Raw genomic sequence first — 23,907 nt, forward strand, 5'->3', positions numbered from 1 at the left:
GTGTTCACCCGTCTGCGACTTTATGCAAATGTCGCTGCTAATTCCTCTTGGCCGCTAGAAACGGGGGAGTGGAGGTGGGAACGCAGGCGTGCCTGAGCGTCTTAACGCCGTTTCAGAGGCGTGCATACATAAGAGGCAGCGTCATAGTACACGTCACTTGGTTGTATTTCACACTGAAGCACTCGCAGTGCTTGCGGCAGGGTATGGTCAGCCACAAGCGCTGCGTTCGCTTCCGATGGTACTCGATGTATCGATGGTTGCATCCTGGAGATGACATGCGCAAGTGGGGGTCTTAAGTCAGGCTGGTGGGCGTCTGCATACACAGAGCGATCGCACGCCAAGACATAGTGGGCGTGCTAATGCCTTGCCGTGCGATCGCTTGCCTTGCTGAAATTTGTATATACACATCTAGCGTGCGGGTCTGAATCGAGCCCTAAATGCGCTCTCTTTAGAGAGTTTTTTTTTTTTTTACAGAAAGCACAAAAAACGTGAATATATAAATATGACTATTGCAAAAATGTTCTCCTGTTATACATATAATTACTCACGGTAAGGGGACCATTATTACATACATAAATATCTATATATTTGATGATCCTGTATGTGGCAGGGAGTGGCAGCCGCCTGGAATCTGTGGGTGAAGATGACGAGCTGGCAGTGGCTATCGGAGACACCTATATCGATAAAGGAGACAAACTACCGTGTGGGGGGCGAAAACATTCCCTGCCGCAGCATCTGGAACCCTCGGGGTCCCGACAGGTTAGGAATCTATAGTGTAATCAAGTAATGTATGCTCATTATCATTGTCTGATTAGTGGACCTTAAAGTGGTCAGAATAAAATAAATATTTAGGTTATTATTCTCCAGGTGACGCTTCTGTTACTCACAAACTTTTTTGTTATATTTTGTTGTTGTCATGAAGTTTGCGGTTATATAGGAAAGAGATTTGTTGTTGTTGTTTTTATTAAATAAAGGCCATTTGTCACAAAGATTTATAGCCCATTAGTTTCACCACTTACCTGTTTATCTATCGTCCCACAACTGGTTCCATCCTGGTAGATGAAAATGTTGGGACAAAAATACAGTATGATGTTGTGGTGTCAGGTTTACGACCATCCAATTGGCCGTGGAAATTGCCACTTGATAACTTGTCGCCATGTAGTTAGACGAACGACTATCATGGGTCTTCAACCTTTGGCCCTCCAGCTGCTGTGGAACTACAGATCCCAGGATGCCCTGCCACAGTTTTAGCATGCTGTTATATCAAAACGGTGGCAGTGCATGCTGGGATGTGTAGTTCCACAGCAGCTGGAGGGCCAAAGGTTGAAGACCCATGGCCTAGATGTTGCATCGAACCAAGTGTTCTCTTATAAGAAGGGGGGGGATACAAAGCAGTCGGCTGATCAGTGTCGCAGCGATAATATGTGCACATTGATGAGTTATATATTGTTTGAACTGTTTCTTTGCTGTGATATCACAATTACTCACTAATTCATTTCTTGCTCGGACGCGCCATTCTTGGCCTCATGTACGTCATCCCGGTCACGTTCATGTAAGTCACGTGTTATAATGGCAAATTTATGCACAGTTCTAAAACCTGGTACAGGGGACACGTAGCTTTAGTACTACTAGAAGCCTATAGAAAAACTTGTCCTTTAATAAATGTCACTTATAAAACATTCAGTTTATACATTTATCATTATCTGGTGTTTTCAAACCTTCTGTTTCTGTCTTACACCTAGTCCTTAAGGCGTCCTTTATTTTTATTTTTTAATGCCTCAAATAACTTTTCCTCTGTTATAAAGCCCCTCCCTTTAAACATGTCTGCCACCCCCATACCCCCCTCCTCCCCCGCTTCCGTTACACGATTTCCTCTTTGCAATGTGGCTGGTTCACCTGTTTCTAATAACAGTCATAGACCCGTAAGCCCCTCACCCCTGTATCATAATGAAATCCGTGAAGGGAAAAATAACACATTTCGGTGATAAATATGTTACACTTAGCATAGCAATGTTGTTTTTATTCTTTCCCCTCTACTAGTATTACAATTGTGCCTTTGTACTGTGTTAGCTACGTAGTATAGCAAAGATTAGTGGTGTATGAACTCCTATCGAGTTTGCCATCTCTTCAGTCTTTGGCTCAGTAGTGTTTTATTTTTATTTTTTTAAATTATTTTTATTATTTTTTTTTGTTTTTTTTTCTTAACAACTCAGAAGTGGGTTTTATTGGTTCTGTCATCTGTTTAATTTTGTGTGGAATAATGATTCACCCACCTCTAGCTTAAAGTGTGCCTGCCACAATCCTCCCAAAATTGGACACGTCTGAATCGGGCCATGGATGTAAAATTGGCGTAGCCGTCAGGAAGCATGGTCACAGTGCGGAAGAGCTTATGGGTGTGTCTAGCTCTTCAAATTGCTAGGTGTAATAGTTGTGGGCACCAATGTACCTCCCTCCTCCCGGACCATCCCCTCGGGATCGGGGCTGTTGGGAGGTCTGGGAATGGAAAAACATCGTTGTCTGTGTAGCACTGAATAATATTATTTGTGAGTAAGTAGCGTAAATTATTAGAATGCTGGGAAATCATCACATCATATTTTGTTTAGAGGAAATTGTGTAACTTCGGTCCCATTGTTGCAGAGAAGCCCCCAGGTAGAGCTGTTACAGTAGAGGGGCAATTTCCCTGATCCCTTCACATAAGGGGGCTGGATAGGAGAGGCACTAGAAATTCTTCTATCACAGCCCCCTGATGCACAAGAGACCCCTTATTTTTCATACAGGAGAGTCTCTTAGTTTCAAAAAATAAACGGCCAAGTTAAAAAAACAAAAGTGAAATATAAATACTCAGCTTCAAAATCTAAATATTAACATTACCTTAACATAAATCTGAGTCTCCATTGAGTTTTAATCCTAGAACTAGACTCAAGCTTTATTCCCCCTGGCTCAAGTTCTCAGACTATCCGGTTTCTTTCTCCACTAATTTCAATAATGTACAGTAACAACCCCCTCTTAAAGGTGCCCATCCACTAGACGATTAAATTGAGCGATTGAACGATAACTATATCGTTATCGTTCATAAATCGTTAAGAAAAATGTCTAAAACGACCAGCGATGTGCGCTCCCGCTGGTCGTTTAGACATCTCGGGCAAACATGCTGGTCAACCTGACGATAACGTCAGGTTCAGCATGTTAGCAGATGAATGATGAGCCTGCACTGATCGACTGCTCGTTCAGTGCAGGCTCATCACAGACTGACAAACGCCTGCACGATTACAATGTCGTAACCGTGCCGTCGTTTTCATGTCTTTAAGTGGATGGGCACCATAAGGCTGATTTGCCCCAATGCTCTCAGAAAAACTACAGAATACAGTCACAGTCATTATCTTATGAATGATAAGGGATACTTATTGCTCTGAAGTACGTTTGCTGTTCTGGTCAAGCTTTTATATATAAAAATAAATATTAGATGTAATATAAGTTGTTGTTGTTTTTTTTTTTTATCTATTCTTTCTGTTAATGGGGGATGCAGGAGAGGGAGACCCAGGTGGGAGGTGTAGGGGGTGTGGTATGTGAATCACATCATCATGACCAAGCTTTCCGCTGTACAATGCCACAATTCCTTGCTGAGTGCAGCATGAGGGGGGGGGAAACACGGTGAAACGCGTCTTCAAGCCCCATGGATCGCCCACTTCTCTGGGGTAGTGAGCGGTTCCTGGTGGCTGGTGAGTGGGAGTCCAGGAGAGCTCCCTCAATTTCGGGAGTCTCCCAGACATTCCAGAACAGTAGGCAAGCATGAAGAGACTTGATACATAGGCCCTTTCTGCAGTAGCAGAGACTATTGCCAGGAGAAGCTATTGATAGTGCCAACTGGGTTATCCAGTGGTAACCCAACAATCATGGGTGTATCAATAATGGGTGCAGGGTGTGTGGTCCAGGAAGACCCACGCCCCACACCCTGTACCCATACATTATACTTGCGTCAGCACTGCAGAAATCACCGGGAAAATGGTGCAACTGCTGTTTTTCAATAAATCTGCTCATGCGCAGTAGAGGCATCGCTGGGAACATGGGCCCTGATTCAGAGCCGGACGCTCTGACCAGAGCGCTCGCTCTGAATCAGGGCCCACCTCCATTAAAATGGAGCGTCCTCCTGGACACTCGTATAGCTGTGGGTCACCACCCACAGCATATACGAGCGTCCAACAAGATGGTTGCGATGGTCTTGACCATCGGACTTGCGAGTGAAACCCTGTGGTCGGGTTTCACAACCGCAAGGCCAGGAGTGATTTTGGCTCTATCAGAGCCAAAATCACTCCCACTGACATCACTAGTGATGTCAGTGGGGCCGGCTTCAGACGGTAGGCGTTCCCATAGGAACGCCTCCGTCTGGCAGGCACGCCCCCGGAACGCCCACCAAAGGGGGCGTGCTGTCAATAAACATCGACAGCACGCCCCCTTTGGTGCGAGACCCGGAGCGATGGAAAGTCCTTCGCTCGCTGGGTCTCGCGCATGCGCACAACGGAGCTCCCTCCGTCGTGCGCATGTGCTGTGGGGACCATCGACCCACTTGCGAGCGTACTGCCGCTCGCGAGTGGGTCTGAATGACCCCCATGGTGCAATAGACTAAGTGTCAAGGTCTAGTCGGAAAATGTGCCGGAAAAAGGGGTGGGCTCTTAGTCCAGGTTGGGGGTGATGTGGCAATCACACTGTGCAATCCTGTGTTTACCAGTTTTCTAAAATGTTGGGAGACTCATATTAACAGCATGGGCAAAATTTAGTAAGCGACGGGTTCTAAAGACCAGTGGTTTGATGGCGCTTTCTAAACGATAACCCTGTTCTATTCTATTCTATCATTTGTTTTGACGGTGGTTTTGCAGCGGTTTTGGCCTTAGTAAATCTGAGGATAGCAAAATCGCTGCCAAACCACCGGGGTTTAGAACCCGCCACTTAGTAAATTTTACCCATGGATATAAATGTGGGGAAATGCTGTCCTTAATTAGACAATTTCTGTCCATCCTTCCTAATGACATTTGCTTAGTAATTATATGTAGTCTACTGCGTATAATTACTAGAATAACAGCCTCTCTCTGTAGGAACATTTTTTTCCGATGTGACTTCTTCTTGCATTAAGAAACCCCTTAATCTCTTTCACTAGGAATACGCTTTCGTGAAGAAAACGGCAAGGTCTCTAAGCGCAGCGCAGGTGGAGTCCCCCTGGAGGTTCGCACAGCCATCCATCATCTCCAATATCGTCTTAATGAAAGGCCAAGGGAAGGTAAATCTGTACTGAGGGAATAGCTTCTGCTAAAGGATTCCTCCGGGAATAAAAGGTTTCTAATGGAACGTGTAACTTCTTCAAAGCAGGGATCCAGTCCACCAGTTTGCAGAGCGGCAGGGTTTTTATTGTTATTCATATGCTCCCTTTCCTACACATCTCATAACTTATATACTCAGCTACCATGCCTTAATAATACATCCCGTAACTGCGGGCCTCCTTAATTACCGCGGCACTGTCAGCGCAGCTTTCCGAGAAGTGTTTTTACAGTTCACACCAGAGTTATTTATCACTCAGGACTTTTCTGCTGTGCGAAAGCTCTTAGAAGCGCCATTGTCACTGAAATTGGGCAAGATTAAGAGTGATGAGGTCTGGTTATATTTTACACTGTAAATTACCCCCAGAAAATAGGAAATTACTCTATATCTGTTTCTTACTTGACATTCAGAACATTCAGAGCTTTGGCCAACTGTTTTCTACTGATGTACATGTACACAGTCCCCTGCAGGGAGAGGAGCACATTTCAAAATCTAATTGGAAACTTCTCTTTTTATTTGAATCCTGCTGTTTGCGTTGTTTATACTCCTAGATGACTCTGTGAGTCTGGAGGTCCCTGCACAAGCTGTATAATAAACATCAGCAATGCTTTATGAACCATAAAATGTAAAAAGACAGCAATAGTTAAAGGCACGCTATATTGATGGTATTTTTTTTTTTTTAAATGGTTACTGAAATATTATTGAATGTTGCAATGTGTTGCCTTATGATTAAAAAAGCATGTGTTTTGTAGATAATTAAAGATAATTTTATGACCCAATGTTCCTACTATTTTAGAATATTTTAACTGACTGCAGATGTCACAGTTTCTAATAATTCCCATGAAGAAGTGTACGCTGCTTGGATATACTATAGCAGCCTCATATTATGCAATCAAAATCTAACTACAGTATCTATGCCCATATTTCATGCATCTGGCAGCTAATGAGTAAAGCTGGACATAAACTGCTCAATAATCGTGAACATCAGCCAACTGAATGACTGGTTCAGGGCTACATTTATGGTGCTGATCCAATCGGATTTGCTAGATTGGCTTCAGCTTTTGAAATACATGGAAGAGAAACAAGAAAAACACAATAGACAACTGTCAACTGACTGCTGGTTGGGTGGTCGATCACTTATATATGGAGGGGGAATATTCTAGAATTGTCGCGGAGTGAACACCTAGAATGTTTGCCTGTGTCAGCTTCTACAATGTTTCGATATTGCTGTGGCTAAGTTTCCTATTACTTGAAGGTATCCAAATTTTTGTTGTTCAGTGTATGTACGATCCACCGGGACCATCGTTCAGACAACTTCAGGCTATAAACGGAGATAGGGCCTGATTCAGACCCGTTCGCAAGTGCTATGTGCTCGCAAGCGGGTCGATGGTGGGGCATTGTGCACGGGAAATTCACTCGCTCCTGGGGGCTCGCTACAAACGGGGCGGCTGTCGATGTTGATCGACAGCTCGCCCCGTTTTGTAGGCGGGGAGGGGGGGGTGGCCAAACGGAGGCTTTCCCCAAGGAGCGCCTGCCGTTTGAGGGCGGCCCTACTGACATCACTAGTGATGTCAGTAGTGAGCTTCCGGCTCTATTAGAGCAGGAAGCTCACTGGGGCTTGTGGCAGACGAGACCCTACCACAAGGGTCTCGTCGCAAGCCCGATGGTCGCGACCATCACCTGGACGCTCACAAAAGCTGTGGGTGGTCACCCACAGCTTAGCGAGCGGCCAGGAGGCCGGTTTATTAAAAAAAAGCCGCCACCCTGATTCAGAGCGAGCGCTCGCTTTTTGCGAGCGGCTCTGAATCAGGGCCATAGTCTCTATCTCGGGTGCAGCGTATGGAGGAGCTCCAACTACCAGCCAGTCGGCCACTCCCCTCCCCTGCCGGGTTATCTGGCAGTGTATGTCCAGCTTTTGGCCTAGAGGACAACAGTGCAAAAAGAAGAATATCAGTCATTGGTGTGAGCAGTAGATTATTCTGGTAACAAGAAGTTACATCAGTTTTTTCATAGATTTACAGGCAAGCAATATGGTCACCTCGTGTATCTTTAATACATTTCAGTGACCTTGCCAGAAACTAAACTAAAGTGTGTTTGCCTACTCTCCCTTAAGGGGGCAAGGCCATTGGTTTGTTGACGTGATTCAAGGTGAATCATGACATTATGGACCTGCCCACAAGAGAACAATGTTGTGAAATATACAATGCCATGCCCTTCCCCTCAGCACCCCGGGGGCGCAGGTACAAAGTCAGCGAATATGAGCTAAATATGGATTGAAGTTGTGTGAGACAGGAACGTGTTTTGGGTACAGATCCCTATGAATGAAGACCTAATTGTGACGTGTAATGCTGTAAGATGAACGTAGTGCGATAATGGTCTCTTGTTATCAGGGCCTCGGGTTCAGCATTGTTGGGGGTCAGGATTCTGCCAGAGGCCGGATGGGGATCTTTGTAAAGACGATTTTCTCAAATGGAGCTGCAGCTGCGGACGGGCGACTAAAAGAAGGTACGAGTGGGCAGGGATGGGGGAGAACGGGAGGCATTCTAAGCATGGGTGCCCGAGGTGTGTGCCTGCACTACATACTGAGCATGGGTGCCCGAGGCGTGTGCCTGAACTACATACTGAGCTTGGGTACCCGAGGAGTGTGCCTGCACTACATACTGAGCATGGGTGCCCAAGGAGTGTGCCTGCACCACATACTGAGCATGGGTACCCGAGGAGTGTGCCTGTACTACATACTGAGCATGGGTGCCCAAGGAGTGTGCCTGCACTACATACTGAGCATGGGTACCCGAGGCGTGTGCCTGCACTACATACTGAGCATGGGTGCCCGAGGCGTGTGCCTGCACTACATACTGAGCATGGGTGCCCGAGGCGTGTGCCTGCACTACATACTGAGCATGGGTGCCCGAGGCGTGTGCCTGCACTACATACTGAGCATGGGTGCCCGAGGCGTGTGCCTGCACTACATACTGAGCATGGGTGCCCCAGGCGTGTGCCTGCACTACATTCTAAGCATGGGTGCCCGAGGCGTGTGCCTGCACTACATACTGAGCATGGGTGCCCGAGGCGTGTGCCTGCACTACATTCTAAGCATGGATGCCCGAGGCGTGTGCCTGCACTACATACTGAGCATGGGTGCCTGAGGCGTGTGCCTGCACTACATACTGAGCATGGGTACCCGAGGCGTGTGCCTGCACTACATACTGAGCATGGGTGCCTGAGGCGTGTGCCTGCACTACATACTGAGCATGGGTACCCGAGGTGTGTCCCTGCACTACATACTGAGCATGGGTACCCGAGGCGTGTCCCTGCACTACATACTGAGCATGGGTGCCCGAGGCGTGTCCCTGCACTACATACTGAGCATGGGTGCCCGAGGGGTGTGCCTGCACTACATACTGAGCATGGGTGCCCGAGGGGTGTGCCTGCACTACATACTGAGCATGGGTGCCCGAGGCGTGTGCCTGCACTACATACTGAGCATGGGTGCCCGAGGCGTGTGCCTGCACTACATACTGAGCATGGGTGCCCCAGGCGTGTGCCTGCACTACACACTGAGCATGGGTGCCCGAGGCGTGTGCCTGCACTACATACTGAGCATGGGTGCCCAAGGCGTGTGCCTGTACTACATTCTAAGCATGGGTGCCCGAGGCGTGTGCCTGCACTACATACTGAGCATGGGTGCCCGAGGAGTGTGCCTGCACTACATACTGAGCATGGGTGCCCGAGGCGTGTGCCTGCACTACATACTGAGCTGATACAGTGCTGCCCTGGAACTCTCACATTGATACAAGCAACCACAGAGTTAATATTTTACTTTAAAGTACAGTGAATAACGTGCTTCACTAAATCCAGTTTGCTCTGCAAGCAGCTAGTGGATCCTGACCTACATAATTCCCGTATTTATTCCAGCCGAGGACATTTAAATTCATCTGTCCTCCCTGATCTGATCAGAGAAGGAAATATATCATTTAATGCCATTTGGTGAAGCCTGTCCGCATCACTCATGTGACCCAGATAAGGGAGACGCTGGCGAGGAGCTCAGTCATTCGCCTGGTTCACGGGTCTTCTAAGCCTTCTGCGCGTAACGCTCACATACGGATATATCTGTATATTAAGTCACCACTAACATGAACCATTTTCTTGTCAGTAATTACTGGTTTTCTTCTTTAGTCCCTCCCTGTTACAATCAATTTAACTTGTTAAATTTTTACCAAAAACTTCTTTACCTGCGTCAAGGTATATTGTTTGTTTTTTTTTCATGTGTGTTCTTCCGTATGTCCTACGTTAATATTTGTGTTTTATTAACAGGGGATGAACTCCTGGAAGTGAACGGAGAGTCACTGCAAGGGCTGACACACCAAGAAGCTATTCAGACATTTAAGGTATCTGGAAAGTCAGCTGGGATTATACAATGTGCTAATGTCCTGTCTGTGCTGTCTGCTCTGGGCCTAAAGATATCACTTATCTCAGCCCTTTTATACTTTGCAGCCTTCCGAAGTGTATGAGGGGGTAATGGAGTGGTTGTGATTATGTAAAAGGTTAACAGACAGACATTCTATATTTAGCTGATGTTGATAAACTGGTTATCAATCATTACATAAAGAGCTCAGATAAGATAAGTGTCGGCCTTTCAGACTTATTCCAAATGCAGTCTGTACGAGGCATCACAAAGGCCGGCCCGCGATTCAGTATTCGCATACATCGCGGCTTTACAGAGGCATCCAGTGTTTATATATGGATGTGTCCCCTTACACCTAACATCAACGGGGCTATTTGGCGTGCCATGGACTCAACCGCGGCGTGCGTCCTGCCGCAAGGTATTGTACAGTCTTATGCCCATCACTAATGCTAGAAAAGTACAATCCACAGCATTGCAGCTGCTGTGCGCCACCCGTAAAAAAGGCTGAGGTCAGATACGAGTGAGCCGCGTCATGCATTGCGCCACTCGGCGTTGAGATTAATATGCCGCTTTAGACCATCTCAGTTGCAGCATAGATAATAACCCTAAGTGGCCAGGACACTGTAAGAGACTTCGGATACAGCAAACGATACGACAAAAACGCTAAATTCAGAAATAAGTACAAACGTCTGTGAATCGCTACCTGTGACGGAACATCTAAGTCCATGCATCTCGCACCATATGGTGCAAAAAGGCGATGTGTATGAGGACACGTGTATATTATACCCCTTTTACACCAGAGCTCAAACCCGGGTTATTGCAGGGTTAACCCGGGTAGCTCCTTGGTGTAAAAGGGGAAAGGGTTGGATTGTTGGGTCGAGTGACCCGGCAATCCAACCCAGGTAACTTGCAGGGTTTAACACAGGAATAACCCGTGAAACCCTGCAGTGTAAACTGTGCGATCCGGGTCACGGTGACCTGGACCTTGCCGCATGACTGCCGATTGGCTGGCTTCAGTGGCGCTTGGCGATGACGTCATCTCCAAGCGTCCACTTCAACGCCGGAAAAGCCGGGTCTCTGCGGCGCCAACTCGGGAATATCCTGGGTCGGCGCCAGGGAAATTCCGGGTTTGATCCGGATTGGAACCCTGGGCCTAATTCAGACCCGCGAGCGAGCGATGAGCGCTCGCAAGTGGGTCGATGTTGGCCAAGTGCGCATGCGCACGACGGAGGCGGCTCCGTCGTGCTCGTGTGTGACCCGAATAACGAAGGCCAAGCCGTCGTTATGGGTCTCGCACCAAAGGGGGCGTGCTGTCGATGGTGAGTGACAGCCAGGGGCGTGGCTGCCCAGACGGAGGCGTTCCCATGGGGCCGCCTACTGTCTGGGGCCGGCCCCACTGACATCACTAGTGATGTCAGTGGGAGTGCTTTCGGCTCTGATAGAGCCAAAAGCACTCCAGGGCTTGCGGCAACGAGACCCTACCACAAGGGTCTCGTCGCAAGCCCGATGGTCGCGATGGTCTTGACCATCGTGACCATCATTTTGGCCGCTCGCTATAGCTGTGGGTGGTCACCCACAGCTATGCGAGCGGCCAGGAGGCCGCTCTTAAATTCAGAGGGACGGCACTGATTCAGAGCGAACAGTATAAAAGCAGTATTATTATCTTAAAATCAATGCAGGTGAAAATGTAAATTATTGCTGCTGCTCAGTGAGTATCAAACATCATCACAGGTCCCCTCTCTCAACAGTCACTGTGAGGAGCCCTGATAAAAAGATTAATGATGTGGGGGTGCCAGGGGCAGTCTAGGCAAAGAAATGGGCAAGTTTTAAAATTTGAATTTTAGTTTTAGTCATGGTGCTATGTACTAAGTAAAAGCTGGTTATCAGGAATAAATCATCATTAACAATCCGGGCTGATTTCAGGCATCGCAGCACGCGCTACTCCGTATGCTGGCGCTATATACTTTGGGTGCGGTACAGAGTTGAGCGTTGGCCAAGTTACAAGCGCACACGAGTCCGGGCGATGGCGAATCGTACACATCACTGACAGAACTTGGCTGTAACGGGAAATTCTCACGTAGACAAAGTCCCGTGCTGGCGCGTCGATACGATTTCATAATACGCCGAGTTGGGCGAAAGTGTGAATACGTATTGTTTGCACCAGTTATAGGCTGGCACAAATCTATACCAATGTCGACGATGATTATCAAACTAGGTGTATGGGCGCACCACAAAGATGCTTACATTCGGGCGTATACGCATATATATCCGCGCACGCAATGTGGGAGCAATCTATGGCTAATTTGTGTGCAACTCAACACCAGGCCCTTTTTATCTATGTTTGCGCCTTTAATAATGCAGCAAGCATGAGCCGCCCAGGTTATCAGGTGGATGAGAGGCTATTGCTGATCAAACAGTGGGGCAGATGGGACTACAGCTCCAGGCCTCCACGTAAAAACAGGCCCATCACGTGACCGCATGATGATGATCAGCTGGCCACGTGTGGCTATAATTCATAAATATTACAGTTGTGTTTACATTTTCCTCACAGAATGGAGCAATTTTACTTCTTTACATATTAATGGGTCTATTTACTAAGCAGTGTTAGGAGACAGTGTGAAAAGTGATAAGATGCCAGCCAATCAGCTCCAAACTGTCATCTCACAGTCTGTGTTTGAAAAATGACAGTTGGGAGCGGATTGGCTGGCACCTTATCACTTATCACTCTGTCTCCTAACACTGCTTAGTAAATAGACCCCTTAGAGAGACATTGGGGCTGATAGTGCAGGGAGTGGACACACCCACACGGCACTGGCCACATCCACACAGCACTGGCCACACCCCCACCGCTTCTCATTTTTAGCCCCAGGCCCATGTTGGCAATAATCTGGCTCTGGAGGCATTGGGCGTATTAACGCCTGGGGGACCGGTGTTAAGCAGACTCCCTCTCCTCTGTGTGTAGCTTAACTCCCCCCCCCGCCCCCCCACCCCGCCTGCCCTGTATCTTTTTTGGATAGCCGCATCTTCCCAGTGATAGACAGGGCATGCGCTGATGATAGCAAAGACTGTGGAACAGCCAGAGTCTTTGCTTTCACAGCGTGGAGCCATCTTTCTGAAGAAGTCACTGGGAAGATGGCGCCACAACACACTAAATAGTGGAACATCTTATCCCCCGTTGGAAAAATGTTGTATGGCCCATTAGTTTACTTTGAATTAGGCTTTCCCGTCTGCACCAGCGGAAGAGCGAGTGCTCAGGGGTAATAGACCAGAGGAAGGCTCCATTAGGGGACATTCTACCCTTAAATTTGATACCCCTGGATCACACATTAGCTAGGCCCGTCCAGCCAGAAGAGCTTATTATTCTCGCTAATCGCAGATCTGTAATAAACATTGTTCTCTTAAGTTACAATGTGTCTCTTTTGTTATCAACCTTTCATTATGTCTCTTTTTTTATTTTAATTTACAGCAACTCAGGAAAGGCGTAGTAACTTTAACCGTGCGTACCCGGCTGCGCAGTCCCAGCCTGACGCCTTGTCCTACGCCAACCTTAATGAGCCGCTCCAATTCCCCAAACTCCAACATCAGCATTGGGGCCTCTGTGCCCGGCTCAGAAGACGGTGACTCCTCTTCTCTGTGTCGCAAGGGACCTGGTCCCAAAGATAGGGTCGTTATGGACGTAACACTTAACAAAGGTAAAATAAAAATCCTTCTATGTTGAGAATTTGGTCTCCGGTGATGATGCTGATTGGTACATTATTGTGCCAAGCTCGATGGATCCTATTTATTGCACAGTTGTAAAAAGTTATTTGATATAGAATATTACACACAGAAGGGCTTTAACCCTGTGTGCGGAGCTGAAGATTGCGTCCTTGTAAGCCGCAAACCTGTGTTTGTAAAGATAACTCAATAGTTGGTTTATTGACCAGTGTTCCAAGACCTGCACATGAAATGGGTGCGTTACGTTATATAGGAGAACACATATTGTACATTAATGTATATATCCTCTGCCCTTGTACTTGTAACAGAGCCTGGTGTCGGTTTAGGCATTGGCGTCTGCTGCCTAACACTAGAAAACAGCTCTCCGGGGATTTACATCCATAGCCTGGCACCAGGGTCCGTAGCCAAGATGGATGGAAGACTAAGGTACTTGTCACTTAAATGATACATTAATAGGTCTTATGCTTTTCAAATTAGTGATAATAATTGTTCCAACCACCTCACACCTATTGATAATATACATCTACTCTGTTTTACTGTTCATGCATTTCTCAATAAATGTTAAGAGAAATGTATCTGTTCTTTAGTAGTAGAGTCATCGGGGTTCCGCGTCTGGGATCCATATGGTTTGGGAGATTCTTACTTCCCATTGCCTGTGTGCAATGTATCCTCTAAGCGTTACTAGCTGGGAGCCTGCAAGGATAACCGAGGTTCCACTAGTTGGGGTAGGAAAGAGTCTCTGTAGCATTCATAATAATTTCATCTAGAATAAAAGAAGTAGTACTGCTCAATACAGATGCATAGATGTATTAAGAACAGGGACGGGTGATTGCATTCAGCATACAGAGTAATCAGGGGTTATGTAATAGCTTCTGAGATTACAGAGCTGGCGTGATTTGGGCAAGTTTGTTGCTAAATTTAAAGCAGCATTCAGTTATAAGTTCTGCCATATATACTGATTGCCGCTTTAAATTTAGCAACGAACTCGCCAAAATCACGCCGGTTCCATACTCTGGAAACGGGATACGTTTAATATCCCGACAGCGGGGATTCCGGCGGTCACAATGTTGGCGCCGGAATCCCGCCACTTTTCTTAATACTGGCACTGGCGTCCCGACTGCCGGAATCCCGAAGTTAAGTAGCGAGGTTGGGGGGGAGGGGGTTAGGATTAGGGGTTAGGGTTAGGCACTAAGGGGAGGGTTAGGGTTAGGCACTAAGGGGTGGGTTAGGTTAAAGCATCGGGGAGGGAGGGTTAGGTTAAGTACCGGGGAGGGAGGGTTAGGTTAAGGCACCGGGGAGGGAGGGTTAGGTTTAGGCACTGGGGGGGAGGTTAGCTTTAGGCACTAAGGGGGGAGGATAGGTTTAGGCACTAGGGGGGGAGGGTTAGGTTTAGGCACTAGGGGGGAGGTTAGGTTTAGGCACTAGGGGGGGAGGTTAGGTATACTTATCTTCAGCCATCAGGATGCTAACCTAATCAGGATGCCGGCGTCGGGATTCTGACCGCCGGATCCTGAACGCTGGCTTCCCGTACCCAACCCCCATACTGTTAATATAGCTAACATTGAAACCCACAGAAACTGCCAATTGCTAAATTCCATAGATAGATCTTCAAATAGCCGCCCTGTCGTGTAACTGAATATTCTCAAATTTAAAATTGGCTTCCTCTATCCCAGTGCCGGTTATGCCGTACGGTGCATTGTTATATCATTGTTTTAATTAAGTGAGCTATACTTATAGATCTTTTTTTTTTTTTTTTTGCTGTTTTTTATGTATGCAGTTTGATGTTGTATATATCTAACGTGAACAATCACCCTTTCATGTTAGATGTTTAGTTTATGTATATTTTCAGTGATATATATTCATACCTTAAAGCCTGTTTGATGTCAGCATCCCCAGTTAAACCTGGTATTCAGTTCTCACTTTGGTCGAAAATTGTAGCAAAGTCACATCAGATTAAATCAACAGTTCCCGTGAATGGAACTTTTTACTGGACGTATGGTTTTAATAAATGGGGAAATCCTTTTAAGACAGCCTAGATGATCTATCTTGTGAATGGTTCCAGATGTTCTTATATAATGACACTGTTCAGTGTGAAGTGCTACAGTCTTTCCCCAATGTTTGTTATTCTGGACTAAGTACCAGCAGTTAATTCATTATACAGTTCCAAACTCCCACATCTACAACCTATACTAATAAATCTTGCTTTATTTACACCATGGTATCAAATAATATAAAAAAAAAAAAACATTGTTTAACTCCACACAGTAAAATAAATTGTCTTTTAGATAAAAAAATGTTTAAATAGATTTTGTTCTTTATTAATGAGCTAGGATTATTTATTCCTGGAAAGTAACGATAATGAATTTGGTGAGTTACAAAGGAATCATTCCTAGGTGACAATGACGCAACTTGTACACGTTTTTCTTATACAGTATATCACAGCGATCTGTGTTTCCAGGAGGCATACTGTATATAAGTTCAGTATCACTGTTTAGTTTGATAATAACACAATACCATGTGCAACCTCAAAAGAAATTACTTAGATCATAAATAATTACTGGACAAAAATATTTGCACTGGTTATTTACGTACTATACAAAAAAATAAAATACCGAAGTATAAAGATAATTCAGCATAAATATATATAATGTGACATACACTATTCATGCTTTAAGCGGTCATGAATTATGCAACACCGTTTTGGGACAAAGATGTGCCATTGGGGATATTCTTGTTATCACTTGTTACTACTCTTAAATGGTGCTCCAACCAATCAGCTCCTGTCATTTGTTTGAAAAATGACAGTTAGGAGCTGATTGGTTGCAGCACCATTTAAGATTAGTAACAATTGATAACAAGAATCTCACTCATTGATAAATCTGGGCCTTGATTCGTTAGCGAATAACAAGTTCTTATTTAATAACCTTTGGAGGTGGGGAAACCCCACATGTTTTAACGCTGTTGATTTTGCAATTCTAGCCGCGGCGATCAGATCCTGGAAGCTGACTCTGTGAGTCTCCGCCATGCTGCGCTAAGCGAAGCGTACGCCATATTGAGTGAATGTGGAACAGGGCCCGTAAACCTGATCATAAGCCGCCACCCAAATCCAAAGGTGAGGAGAGCGTATTGTACTGTACTAGACATCGCAGCAAATGTTGCGTAACAATTAGTATGGCAAGGCCAAGTGCTGAATTTGAAGTGTTGAAGTTCAGTGAGCTACTGTGTGTTAGTACATACCATCCTACTTACAGTTATGTTATGGGAAAATTGTATTTATCCTATTGCAAGTAGGATTTTGCAAATACAGGTAAAATTGGCAACTATGTTTTGCATGGTGTATCTCGCAAGCTGGGGCGCCAGAACGGTGTCAAACCTAAAATGGAAACATTCAAGGATTGTGAATCTTTCCTGACCCACGTTTTTTCATTTTCGAAGTTCATTTAATTTGCGTTCGTTTTGTTTCTGTAGAAATTGGACCCTGTCTAGAGGGCCCCAGGCAAAGACCATAGTAGCAGACGACCACCCCTCTGTAACGCAAAAACCATGCCAAAAGTAGCAGGTTTCAGCTCTTCCACATGTAAATGTACAATACCCTTTAACAGTAACGGAATATTAGCTAATATTATTTTACAGAAAACAGAGCTGTGAATTAACAAACCAGCGGACTTAATTGTAAAAATAACATTAGAGGAATTTTAAAATGTTTGGCACCAATGCAGGTCCCTAGATTAGTAAGGCGAGTGGCCACAGGGGCTGATTGGTATAAAAAAAATAAATCCCTGTTTTATTACGTTCCTGCTTTTGCAGGTTTAAGAATTTGTTGGGTGAAATTAAACTTGTATTATGGGGAGATTTAGAGGTTTAAGGCTTGGGCAAAGTTTTTGGTCTTCACAAGGTGTTGGGCTGTGTAAAATAATGTTTGGTGTACAGTACATGTGCAGTTCATGGGTAATGTTTGGGTTAAATGATTGTTTAAATCGGTTTCCCATTTGCTATAATGAGTGTATGTTGTGAACCTGTCCCCTAGGACCACTGCCAATTATTGTTTTTAGCAGTATAGGGGCATCTTGCGACCTGCTCTCGTTTCTTTAAGGGCTCTATTTGTCAAGCTCTGTATTTTTTGCCACATTAATTAGGGTGAAGTCATGTTGGGACAGCGCATCTGATAGGATGTTGCAGCAATGACTTTACTTAGTTAAAGCTCCCTCACTGCCTATTTATCACAGTAGTGAAGATGTTATTTATACCGTACACATGTGCATAGTACAACTGACGGAGAGGGATCGGAAGAACTTAAGATGATCGCTAATGAGCTAAGAGCTAAGCTTTTCTGAGCTTGGTTAATTGCCCCAGACTACAATCTCCAATAAGAAAAAAATGTGGACTGCAGTATCCTTCGTTACATATCTGACAACAGGAGATATCGAATAGGTCACGAAACGTCGCTGCTCTCCTGTTGTTGTGTGACTATATTGCTCGGGTGCCTTCTGTGTTTTTTCCCTTTTTTGCTGGGGTGATACTGGCACCGGGGATTGTTAGCTTAAGGGTAAACTCTATGGGTCTCATGCAGAGTTCAATATATGTGTGTTGGCTGAGCACAGTTTTGCACTGCGCACGCCCTATACATATGACCCGAGAGGGTGGAACTGGGCTGCAATGGGGCGTCTGCAATCTTCAGTGAGGGTTTTGTTTCCGGGAATTCTAGGCAGACCTAGGGCCGGATTCAAAAAGAGGTGAAAAGCCGCGATTGGCCATCAGCGTGATGTTTTTGGCTAATCTGTGTGTTTTGAGGCCTACTTACACAGTTCAATTGTAAAACAGCCAAAAATGCATATGAGTGAATGGCAAAACTAGCAAAAAGGACATTTTTTGGGGGGAAATCAGTCTGTACCCCCTAAAAAGCCTTACTGACCCGGGGAATCATTATAGAAGTGTATTATATTAGCTGTAATAAAAGTAATTAGGGATCTTCTATTGAGTGAAAGGGCTGTTATATGCACATTTGCAGAAGTGTGTGAAAAATTATTGCTGTAGTTAAATTGGGGGTACATGTAAATGGATACTAGTATATTTTTGGGTCTGTAAAGTGCAGATTTAACAAATGTAAAAAAAAAATACACCTGCTATCCTAAAAACACCTATCCCATCCATAGAGCTCCCCAAAATAACTAACCCCATTTTCACACACTTTTTAAATTTTACACCGCAAAAATTTCATTTTTTACGGGGAATTAAATTATGCTTTTTTTTCCCCCTAATTAGTCATTGAGGAGGGGGGGGTTGGGGTGCACCCAAAAGGTTCTGAATCCAGTCCCCACACTTTTACTCAAAAATAGGGATTTTGCGCATCTTTTCTCCAGCCTTTGGGTGGAGAAACTTTTTTGCCTGTTTTTGCCCATATGGAGCTTTTGCGCATGTGATAAACACACTGGAACTGAATGGGGCGGTACTTTGGAAAGTGGTGAAACATCGCATCGGCGAATGCTTTCACCGCTGGCGGCCTTTCGCCTCTGATTGGATACGGTCCCTAGATGTAAGTTTAAATATGTATTTTTACTGGAGTATATTTTGCACCTTGCATAGGTCAGGTGCTAGTGCGCACTAATGGCGATGACTGCTAGCAGACCAAATGTACACATAGTGGGCAGGCGCACTGCAAAACTGGTACAATTACATATGGACGTATATGCAGAGATTGCATTGCTAATACGCTCACACACAGGAGTCACTTGCAAACTGAGTGACAGACAGTCAGCGTTTGGGGAAGGTAACGGGGGTGGATAGAAAAACGCAGGTGCGTCGGGACCATTTAAACACTGTATTCTGGGCATCCCTAATTTAGCCGCTGCATCCTTGCTGGCAGCAGGAGAGCCCTCTGCATGTCTGGAGACTCGCTATGTCTGCGACAGCTGAGACTTACTCAGAAGGCTGATGGGCGCCTGATCTGCGTTCCAATTTCGTGCGCGAGCGGCGGATGTGAGGTGCTTTCAGTGGGCGTGTCTAAGCACTGGATGGTGAGTGACTCATTAGCATATTTTTGCTTTTGCGATCTGTGAGAGATCGCAGCAGCGATGGCATGTGCGTCCACTTCTAGAAACCTATGTCCGTGTGTCCAATATGTACAGTATGTCTGCCTTTCCCATGTGTGTTGTGACATGGGGAGGAAGACACAGAGCCAGCATTTTAGAAGCTTTTTAACACTATTTAGTAAAATTCAAAGACACATCCGGGGGCTCTGGTCTGAGTGATATAAGTAACTCTTCCATACTGTATAACCCATCATGGATTCTGCGTGCCTGTTCCTCACGTTGCATCGCCTCCCCCGTCTCATCACAACGACCTGACAGTGTGCCCCTTTGTACACACCGAGTAATGAAATAAAGATGAGGCAGAAAATGTTCTCCTAAGCTTTCCAACGTCTGCAATTTATATTATTTTGTTAAATTCCAGCCATCCAAAGACAGCAGCTGACTCCCCCGTTCATATAAAAAAGGCAATTGTGCAGTAACAATATGAAACACATGTCCATCCTTCATTTTCTTCTCTCCCATATACTGTATACAAAGTTCTACCAAATGCTGTATGAGCAGATGATGATAACCAGTGAGATTTTCTCATCACAGACTCTATAGTACTCCCGTTCCACAGACGTTCATTCTAAATTAGATAACCATTTATATAATAAATATTCCTTAAAATATCTTAGAGGTCTGATATCGTCCAAGCAACAGGTTGGCCACACCGCCTAAGGGCACAAACCTCTGTGTAAAAAAAAATAAAAAAAAAATATATATATATATATATATATATATATATAGTGAGAGAAAATTATTCTCACTGGGGGTATACTGTATGTATCAAGTCTCGGAGAGAGAGAAAATACCAACCAATCAGCTTCTAATGGTGCATACACACGGTCAGATTTCTTTGACATGTAGGGCATGCATCGACGAACGATGCGCGTTCCCACATGGCTGATAGCGATTTGCAGTCAGAAATCGTTCAAATCATTCATCGTTCATCAAATCTGGCCGAGTGTATGCACCATAACTGTCATTTTTCAAACACAGGCTATGAACTGACAGAAGCTGATTGGCTGGAACTTTTTCTCACTCCACTCTATATCTCTCCAAGGTTTGATACATCTCTTCCCCCCCAGTGAGGTCACTGGGTTCTAGTGAATTGATAGGCTGAATTGTCATAAAAATAGGTTCCGTCTCTGAGGGGCAGGTACACCTGAAGCACTGGGGACCAGAAGTAATTGTTCCAGCTGAGCTGTAAACGCCCATCACAGCTTATCAGTAAAGAGCTTTCATATATGCTGTGCAGGAGGATAGTCCATTATTAATCAGACAGTTATGATATTAGCCTGATGTTTGGGTTGTGGGCTTAGCTTAGGCAGTTTTAGGGTTGTCTGGTCAGTAGTGGATTTACTGTGCAGGTGTAATTTATAACTATCTTGACAAAACATGGACTTGTACATAAATGGAGCTGCCCTAATCCTCTTACTACACCCAGCTATATATTCTCTGCCCAGTTTCCTCCTCCCCACACTTGTATAATCCATTCACGTGTCTTGTATACAGCTTTCTTGAGATCCAAGAGTTACTCCTCATAAACCTGTTGTGGTGATAATGTGCCGTCAGTAGTAATTCTCCAGCCATGGTGTCCTCCGGTTGAGTGTGCAGTTACTGATACTTATCCACTTACCTGGCAACGTCACGTGATGGGACCGCAACCAGAAGTGCCATCACATGTGACCGCGCTGCCCGCTTTATAATGGGGGCCTGTGAACACGGTGAGGGCTGCTAAACACTTCAGAAACACTTCATAGATATATATTTTTTTTTTATAAAATAATTCAATTATTAAAAATACTTTTTTAAAGTGTATTACATTAAAAAATTCAACAATTTCTGAGCTGTTTTGTGGAAAATAGCCACGGTGTGTATGCACAGAGTACCAATAGCCACGGTGTGTATGCACAGAGTACCAATAGCCACGGTGTGTGTGCACAGAGTACCAATAGCCGCGGGTGTGTGCACAGAGTGCCAATAGCCGCGGTGTGTGTGCACAGAGTACCAATAGCCACGGTGTGTGTGTACAGAGTTCCAATAGCCACGGTGTGTATGCACAGAGTACCAATAGCCACGGTGTGTATGCACAGAGTACCAATAGCCACGGTGTGTGCACAGAGTACCAATAGCCGCGGGTGTGTGCACAGAGTGCCAATAGCCGCGGTGTGTGTGCACAGAGTACCAATAGCCACGGTGTGTGTGTACAGAGTGCCAATAGCCACGGTGTGTATGCACAGAGTACCAATAGCCACGGTGTGTATGCACAGAGTACCAATAGCCACGGTGTGTATGCACAGAGTACCAATAGCCACTGTGTATGCACAGAGTACCAATAGCCACGGTGTGTGTGCACAGAGTGCCAATAGCCGCGGTATGTGTGCACAGAGTACCAATAGCCACGGTGTGTGTGTACAGAGTGCCAATAGCTGCGGTGTGTATGCACAGAGTACCAATAGCCACGGTGTGTATGCACAGAGTACCAATAGCCACGGTGTGTGAAATGTATTGGGCATTCCTGGGCCGTGACTGGGAGTTGGTGAGCTGAGATGCCCCATCATATGGGTTTGGTTATGGGAGCGTCTCGGCCGTGTAAAAGACCAACCAAGGTGGATTGTTAGGATAAAGACGCACAAAGGGGGCATCTCAGTCTTTGCACAGTCAGACACACACTTGTACACCAGGGGAAGGGCTATTACTAGCATTAGCATAAAGTCACCGGCCGCGGCTACAGCAACGAAGGCTAAAGCAGTCTCTGCCCATTAAGGTTTTTTTTTATTATTGTATGTAGATGTCCGAGCAAGAAATGGATGAGGTCATCTCTCGGACCACGCATCGCGAGAGCAAGGACTCTGGGTCTCCCCACACGCCAGGTAAGAGACGTGTGCCGTGCATCTTCAATAGTCAGACCAGTTACAGAAGATCTGTCACCACCGCCCCCTGAGATCTGCTGGAGGAGGGGGCTTGCTTTGGGACAGGCATGTCAAACTTGAGGCCCAAAGAAACATTTTATGTGGCCCAATAGTGTGGGCCCAACTAAATATCCTATGCGGCCCAGTCACCCCTGCCACGATCGGAGCGGCCTGCCCTGCTGGATCTAGTTAGATCCAGTCAGCGGCAGGCGTCCACGCGGGAGCCGTGCCAAGCAGCTAGCGTGTAGAGAGGTAATAAAGAGAGAGGTAAGTGGGGTCTGTTCTGTACTGGGAGGGGCACAGCATAAGGGGCATTACTGGGGGCACTACTAAGGAAATTACTGTGGGCACAACATATGGGGCATTACTGAGGGCACTGTGTAAGGGTCTCTAATACAGGGGGCATTGCATAAGGAGCTCTTATAAAGGGGGCATTGCATAAGGGGCTCTTATACAGGTGGCACTGCATAATGGGCGCTCCTTGACCTTGAATATTCGGCCCGGTTGGTAATTTGATTTGACATGCCTGCTTTATGAAATTAGCATACTAGTCATAATGATGCTAAATAGCTCGGCCAACATGCAAACCGGAGACACTGCCAAATTGCTTCTGTGTGTCCCTGCTCTCTATCAGCGAGGTGCGCTGCGATGGTGGAGGGTCAGATCATTGTGTGCTATACAATACAAGATAATATAAGCATTAGGCAATAGACTTCAGGAATGTTGTTTGTATATATTAAAGTCCTTGGCCTTGTTGTGCCCAGTAATGAATGTACGGCATGGAGAGTGTTGCATGTCGTAATGAACTTTGTGTGAAGGACTTAAAAAGAGATTTGATCAGGCAGAGAGCATGATAAAACTATGCAGGAGACAGAGCCACAACTTGAGTAATGCCTCGGGCCCAATGGCAGTCTTCCCGCCACTGTCCATACTGACGCATTCATTGCTAGCTATAGTAAGCGAGCGAGCTGCTAAAGCAGTGGAATGCAAACTGTGGATCCCCAGCTGTTGAGGAACTACAAACCATGCCATCCCAAGGGTGTTCTGGGCATTGTAGTTCCACAGCAGCTGGCAATCCGCATCTTTGCTGCATTATATAGTCCAGAATCTGTTTTGTCTTCAGAAGGTTGTATTTTTAATATGTTGGGGGATACAAACTTAATTACAATATATCACCAGGTCTGCATTTGAAGAGCCCGTCCCCAACTGTAAAACCAAAGCAAGCAGACGGGTCAACAGCGCTCAGCTGGACAATGAAACGCTTCCTGGAGCCTGCCAGCAGGGTAAGAGAGGGGGTTAACAAGCAATAGTATTATATTATATCCTATTATATGGTAAATTTCCTCCATTTGTCATATATATACATTGCTATAGCAATGCAGATCAATATAGAAAGTCCTTTTTATTTTAAATGTACCTGTTGCGTGCAGCCATATTGCGTGCTTAACCAATGTTTACTTGAATGCAGCCAATGAAGTCACACAAAACT

General features: G+C 45.6%; 1 protein-coding gene across 3 annotated transcripts in view; it reads left to right on the forward strand.

The window, feature by feature from the left end:
- PDZD2 (PDZ domain containing 2) overlaps nt 1–23,907 on the forward strand; it is a 337,168-nt gene that overhangs the window by 252,082 nt on the left and 61,179 nt on the right. For all 3 annotated transcript variants that reach the window (XM_088476480.1, XM_088476481.1, XM_088476482.1), the window contains 9 exons: nt 611–759; nt 5,153–5,272; nt 7,701–7,815; nt 9,625–9,698; nt 13,182–13,407; nt 13,741–13,858; nt 16,412–16,544; nt 22,298–22,379; nt 23,598–23,701. In XM_088476480.1, the coding sequence (XP_088332606.1) occupies nt 611–759; nt 5,153–5,272; nt 7,701–7,815; nt 9,625–9,698; nt 13,182–13,407; nt 13,741–13,858; nt 16,412–16,544; nt 22,298–22,379; nt 23,598–23,701 (1,121 nt within the window). The remainder of the gene's footprint in view (nt 1–610; nt 760–5,152; nt 5,273–7,700; nt 7,816–9,624; nt 9,699–13,181; nt 13,408–13,740; nt 13,859–16,411; nt 16,545–22,297; nt 22,380–23,597; nt 23,702–23,907) is intronic.

Source organism: Taudactylus pleione, unplaced genomic scaffold, assembly GCF_031769625.1.
Source record: "Taudactylus pleione unplaced genomic scaffold, aTauple2 ptg000189l, whole genome shotgun sequence".
In the NCBI taxonomy this organism is placed as follows: Eukaryota; Metazoa; Chordata; class Amphibia; order Anura; family Myobatrachidae; genus Taudactylus; species Taudactylus pleione.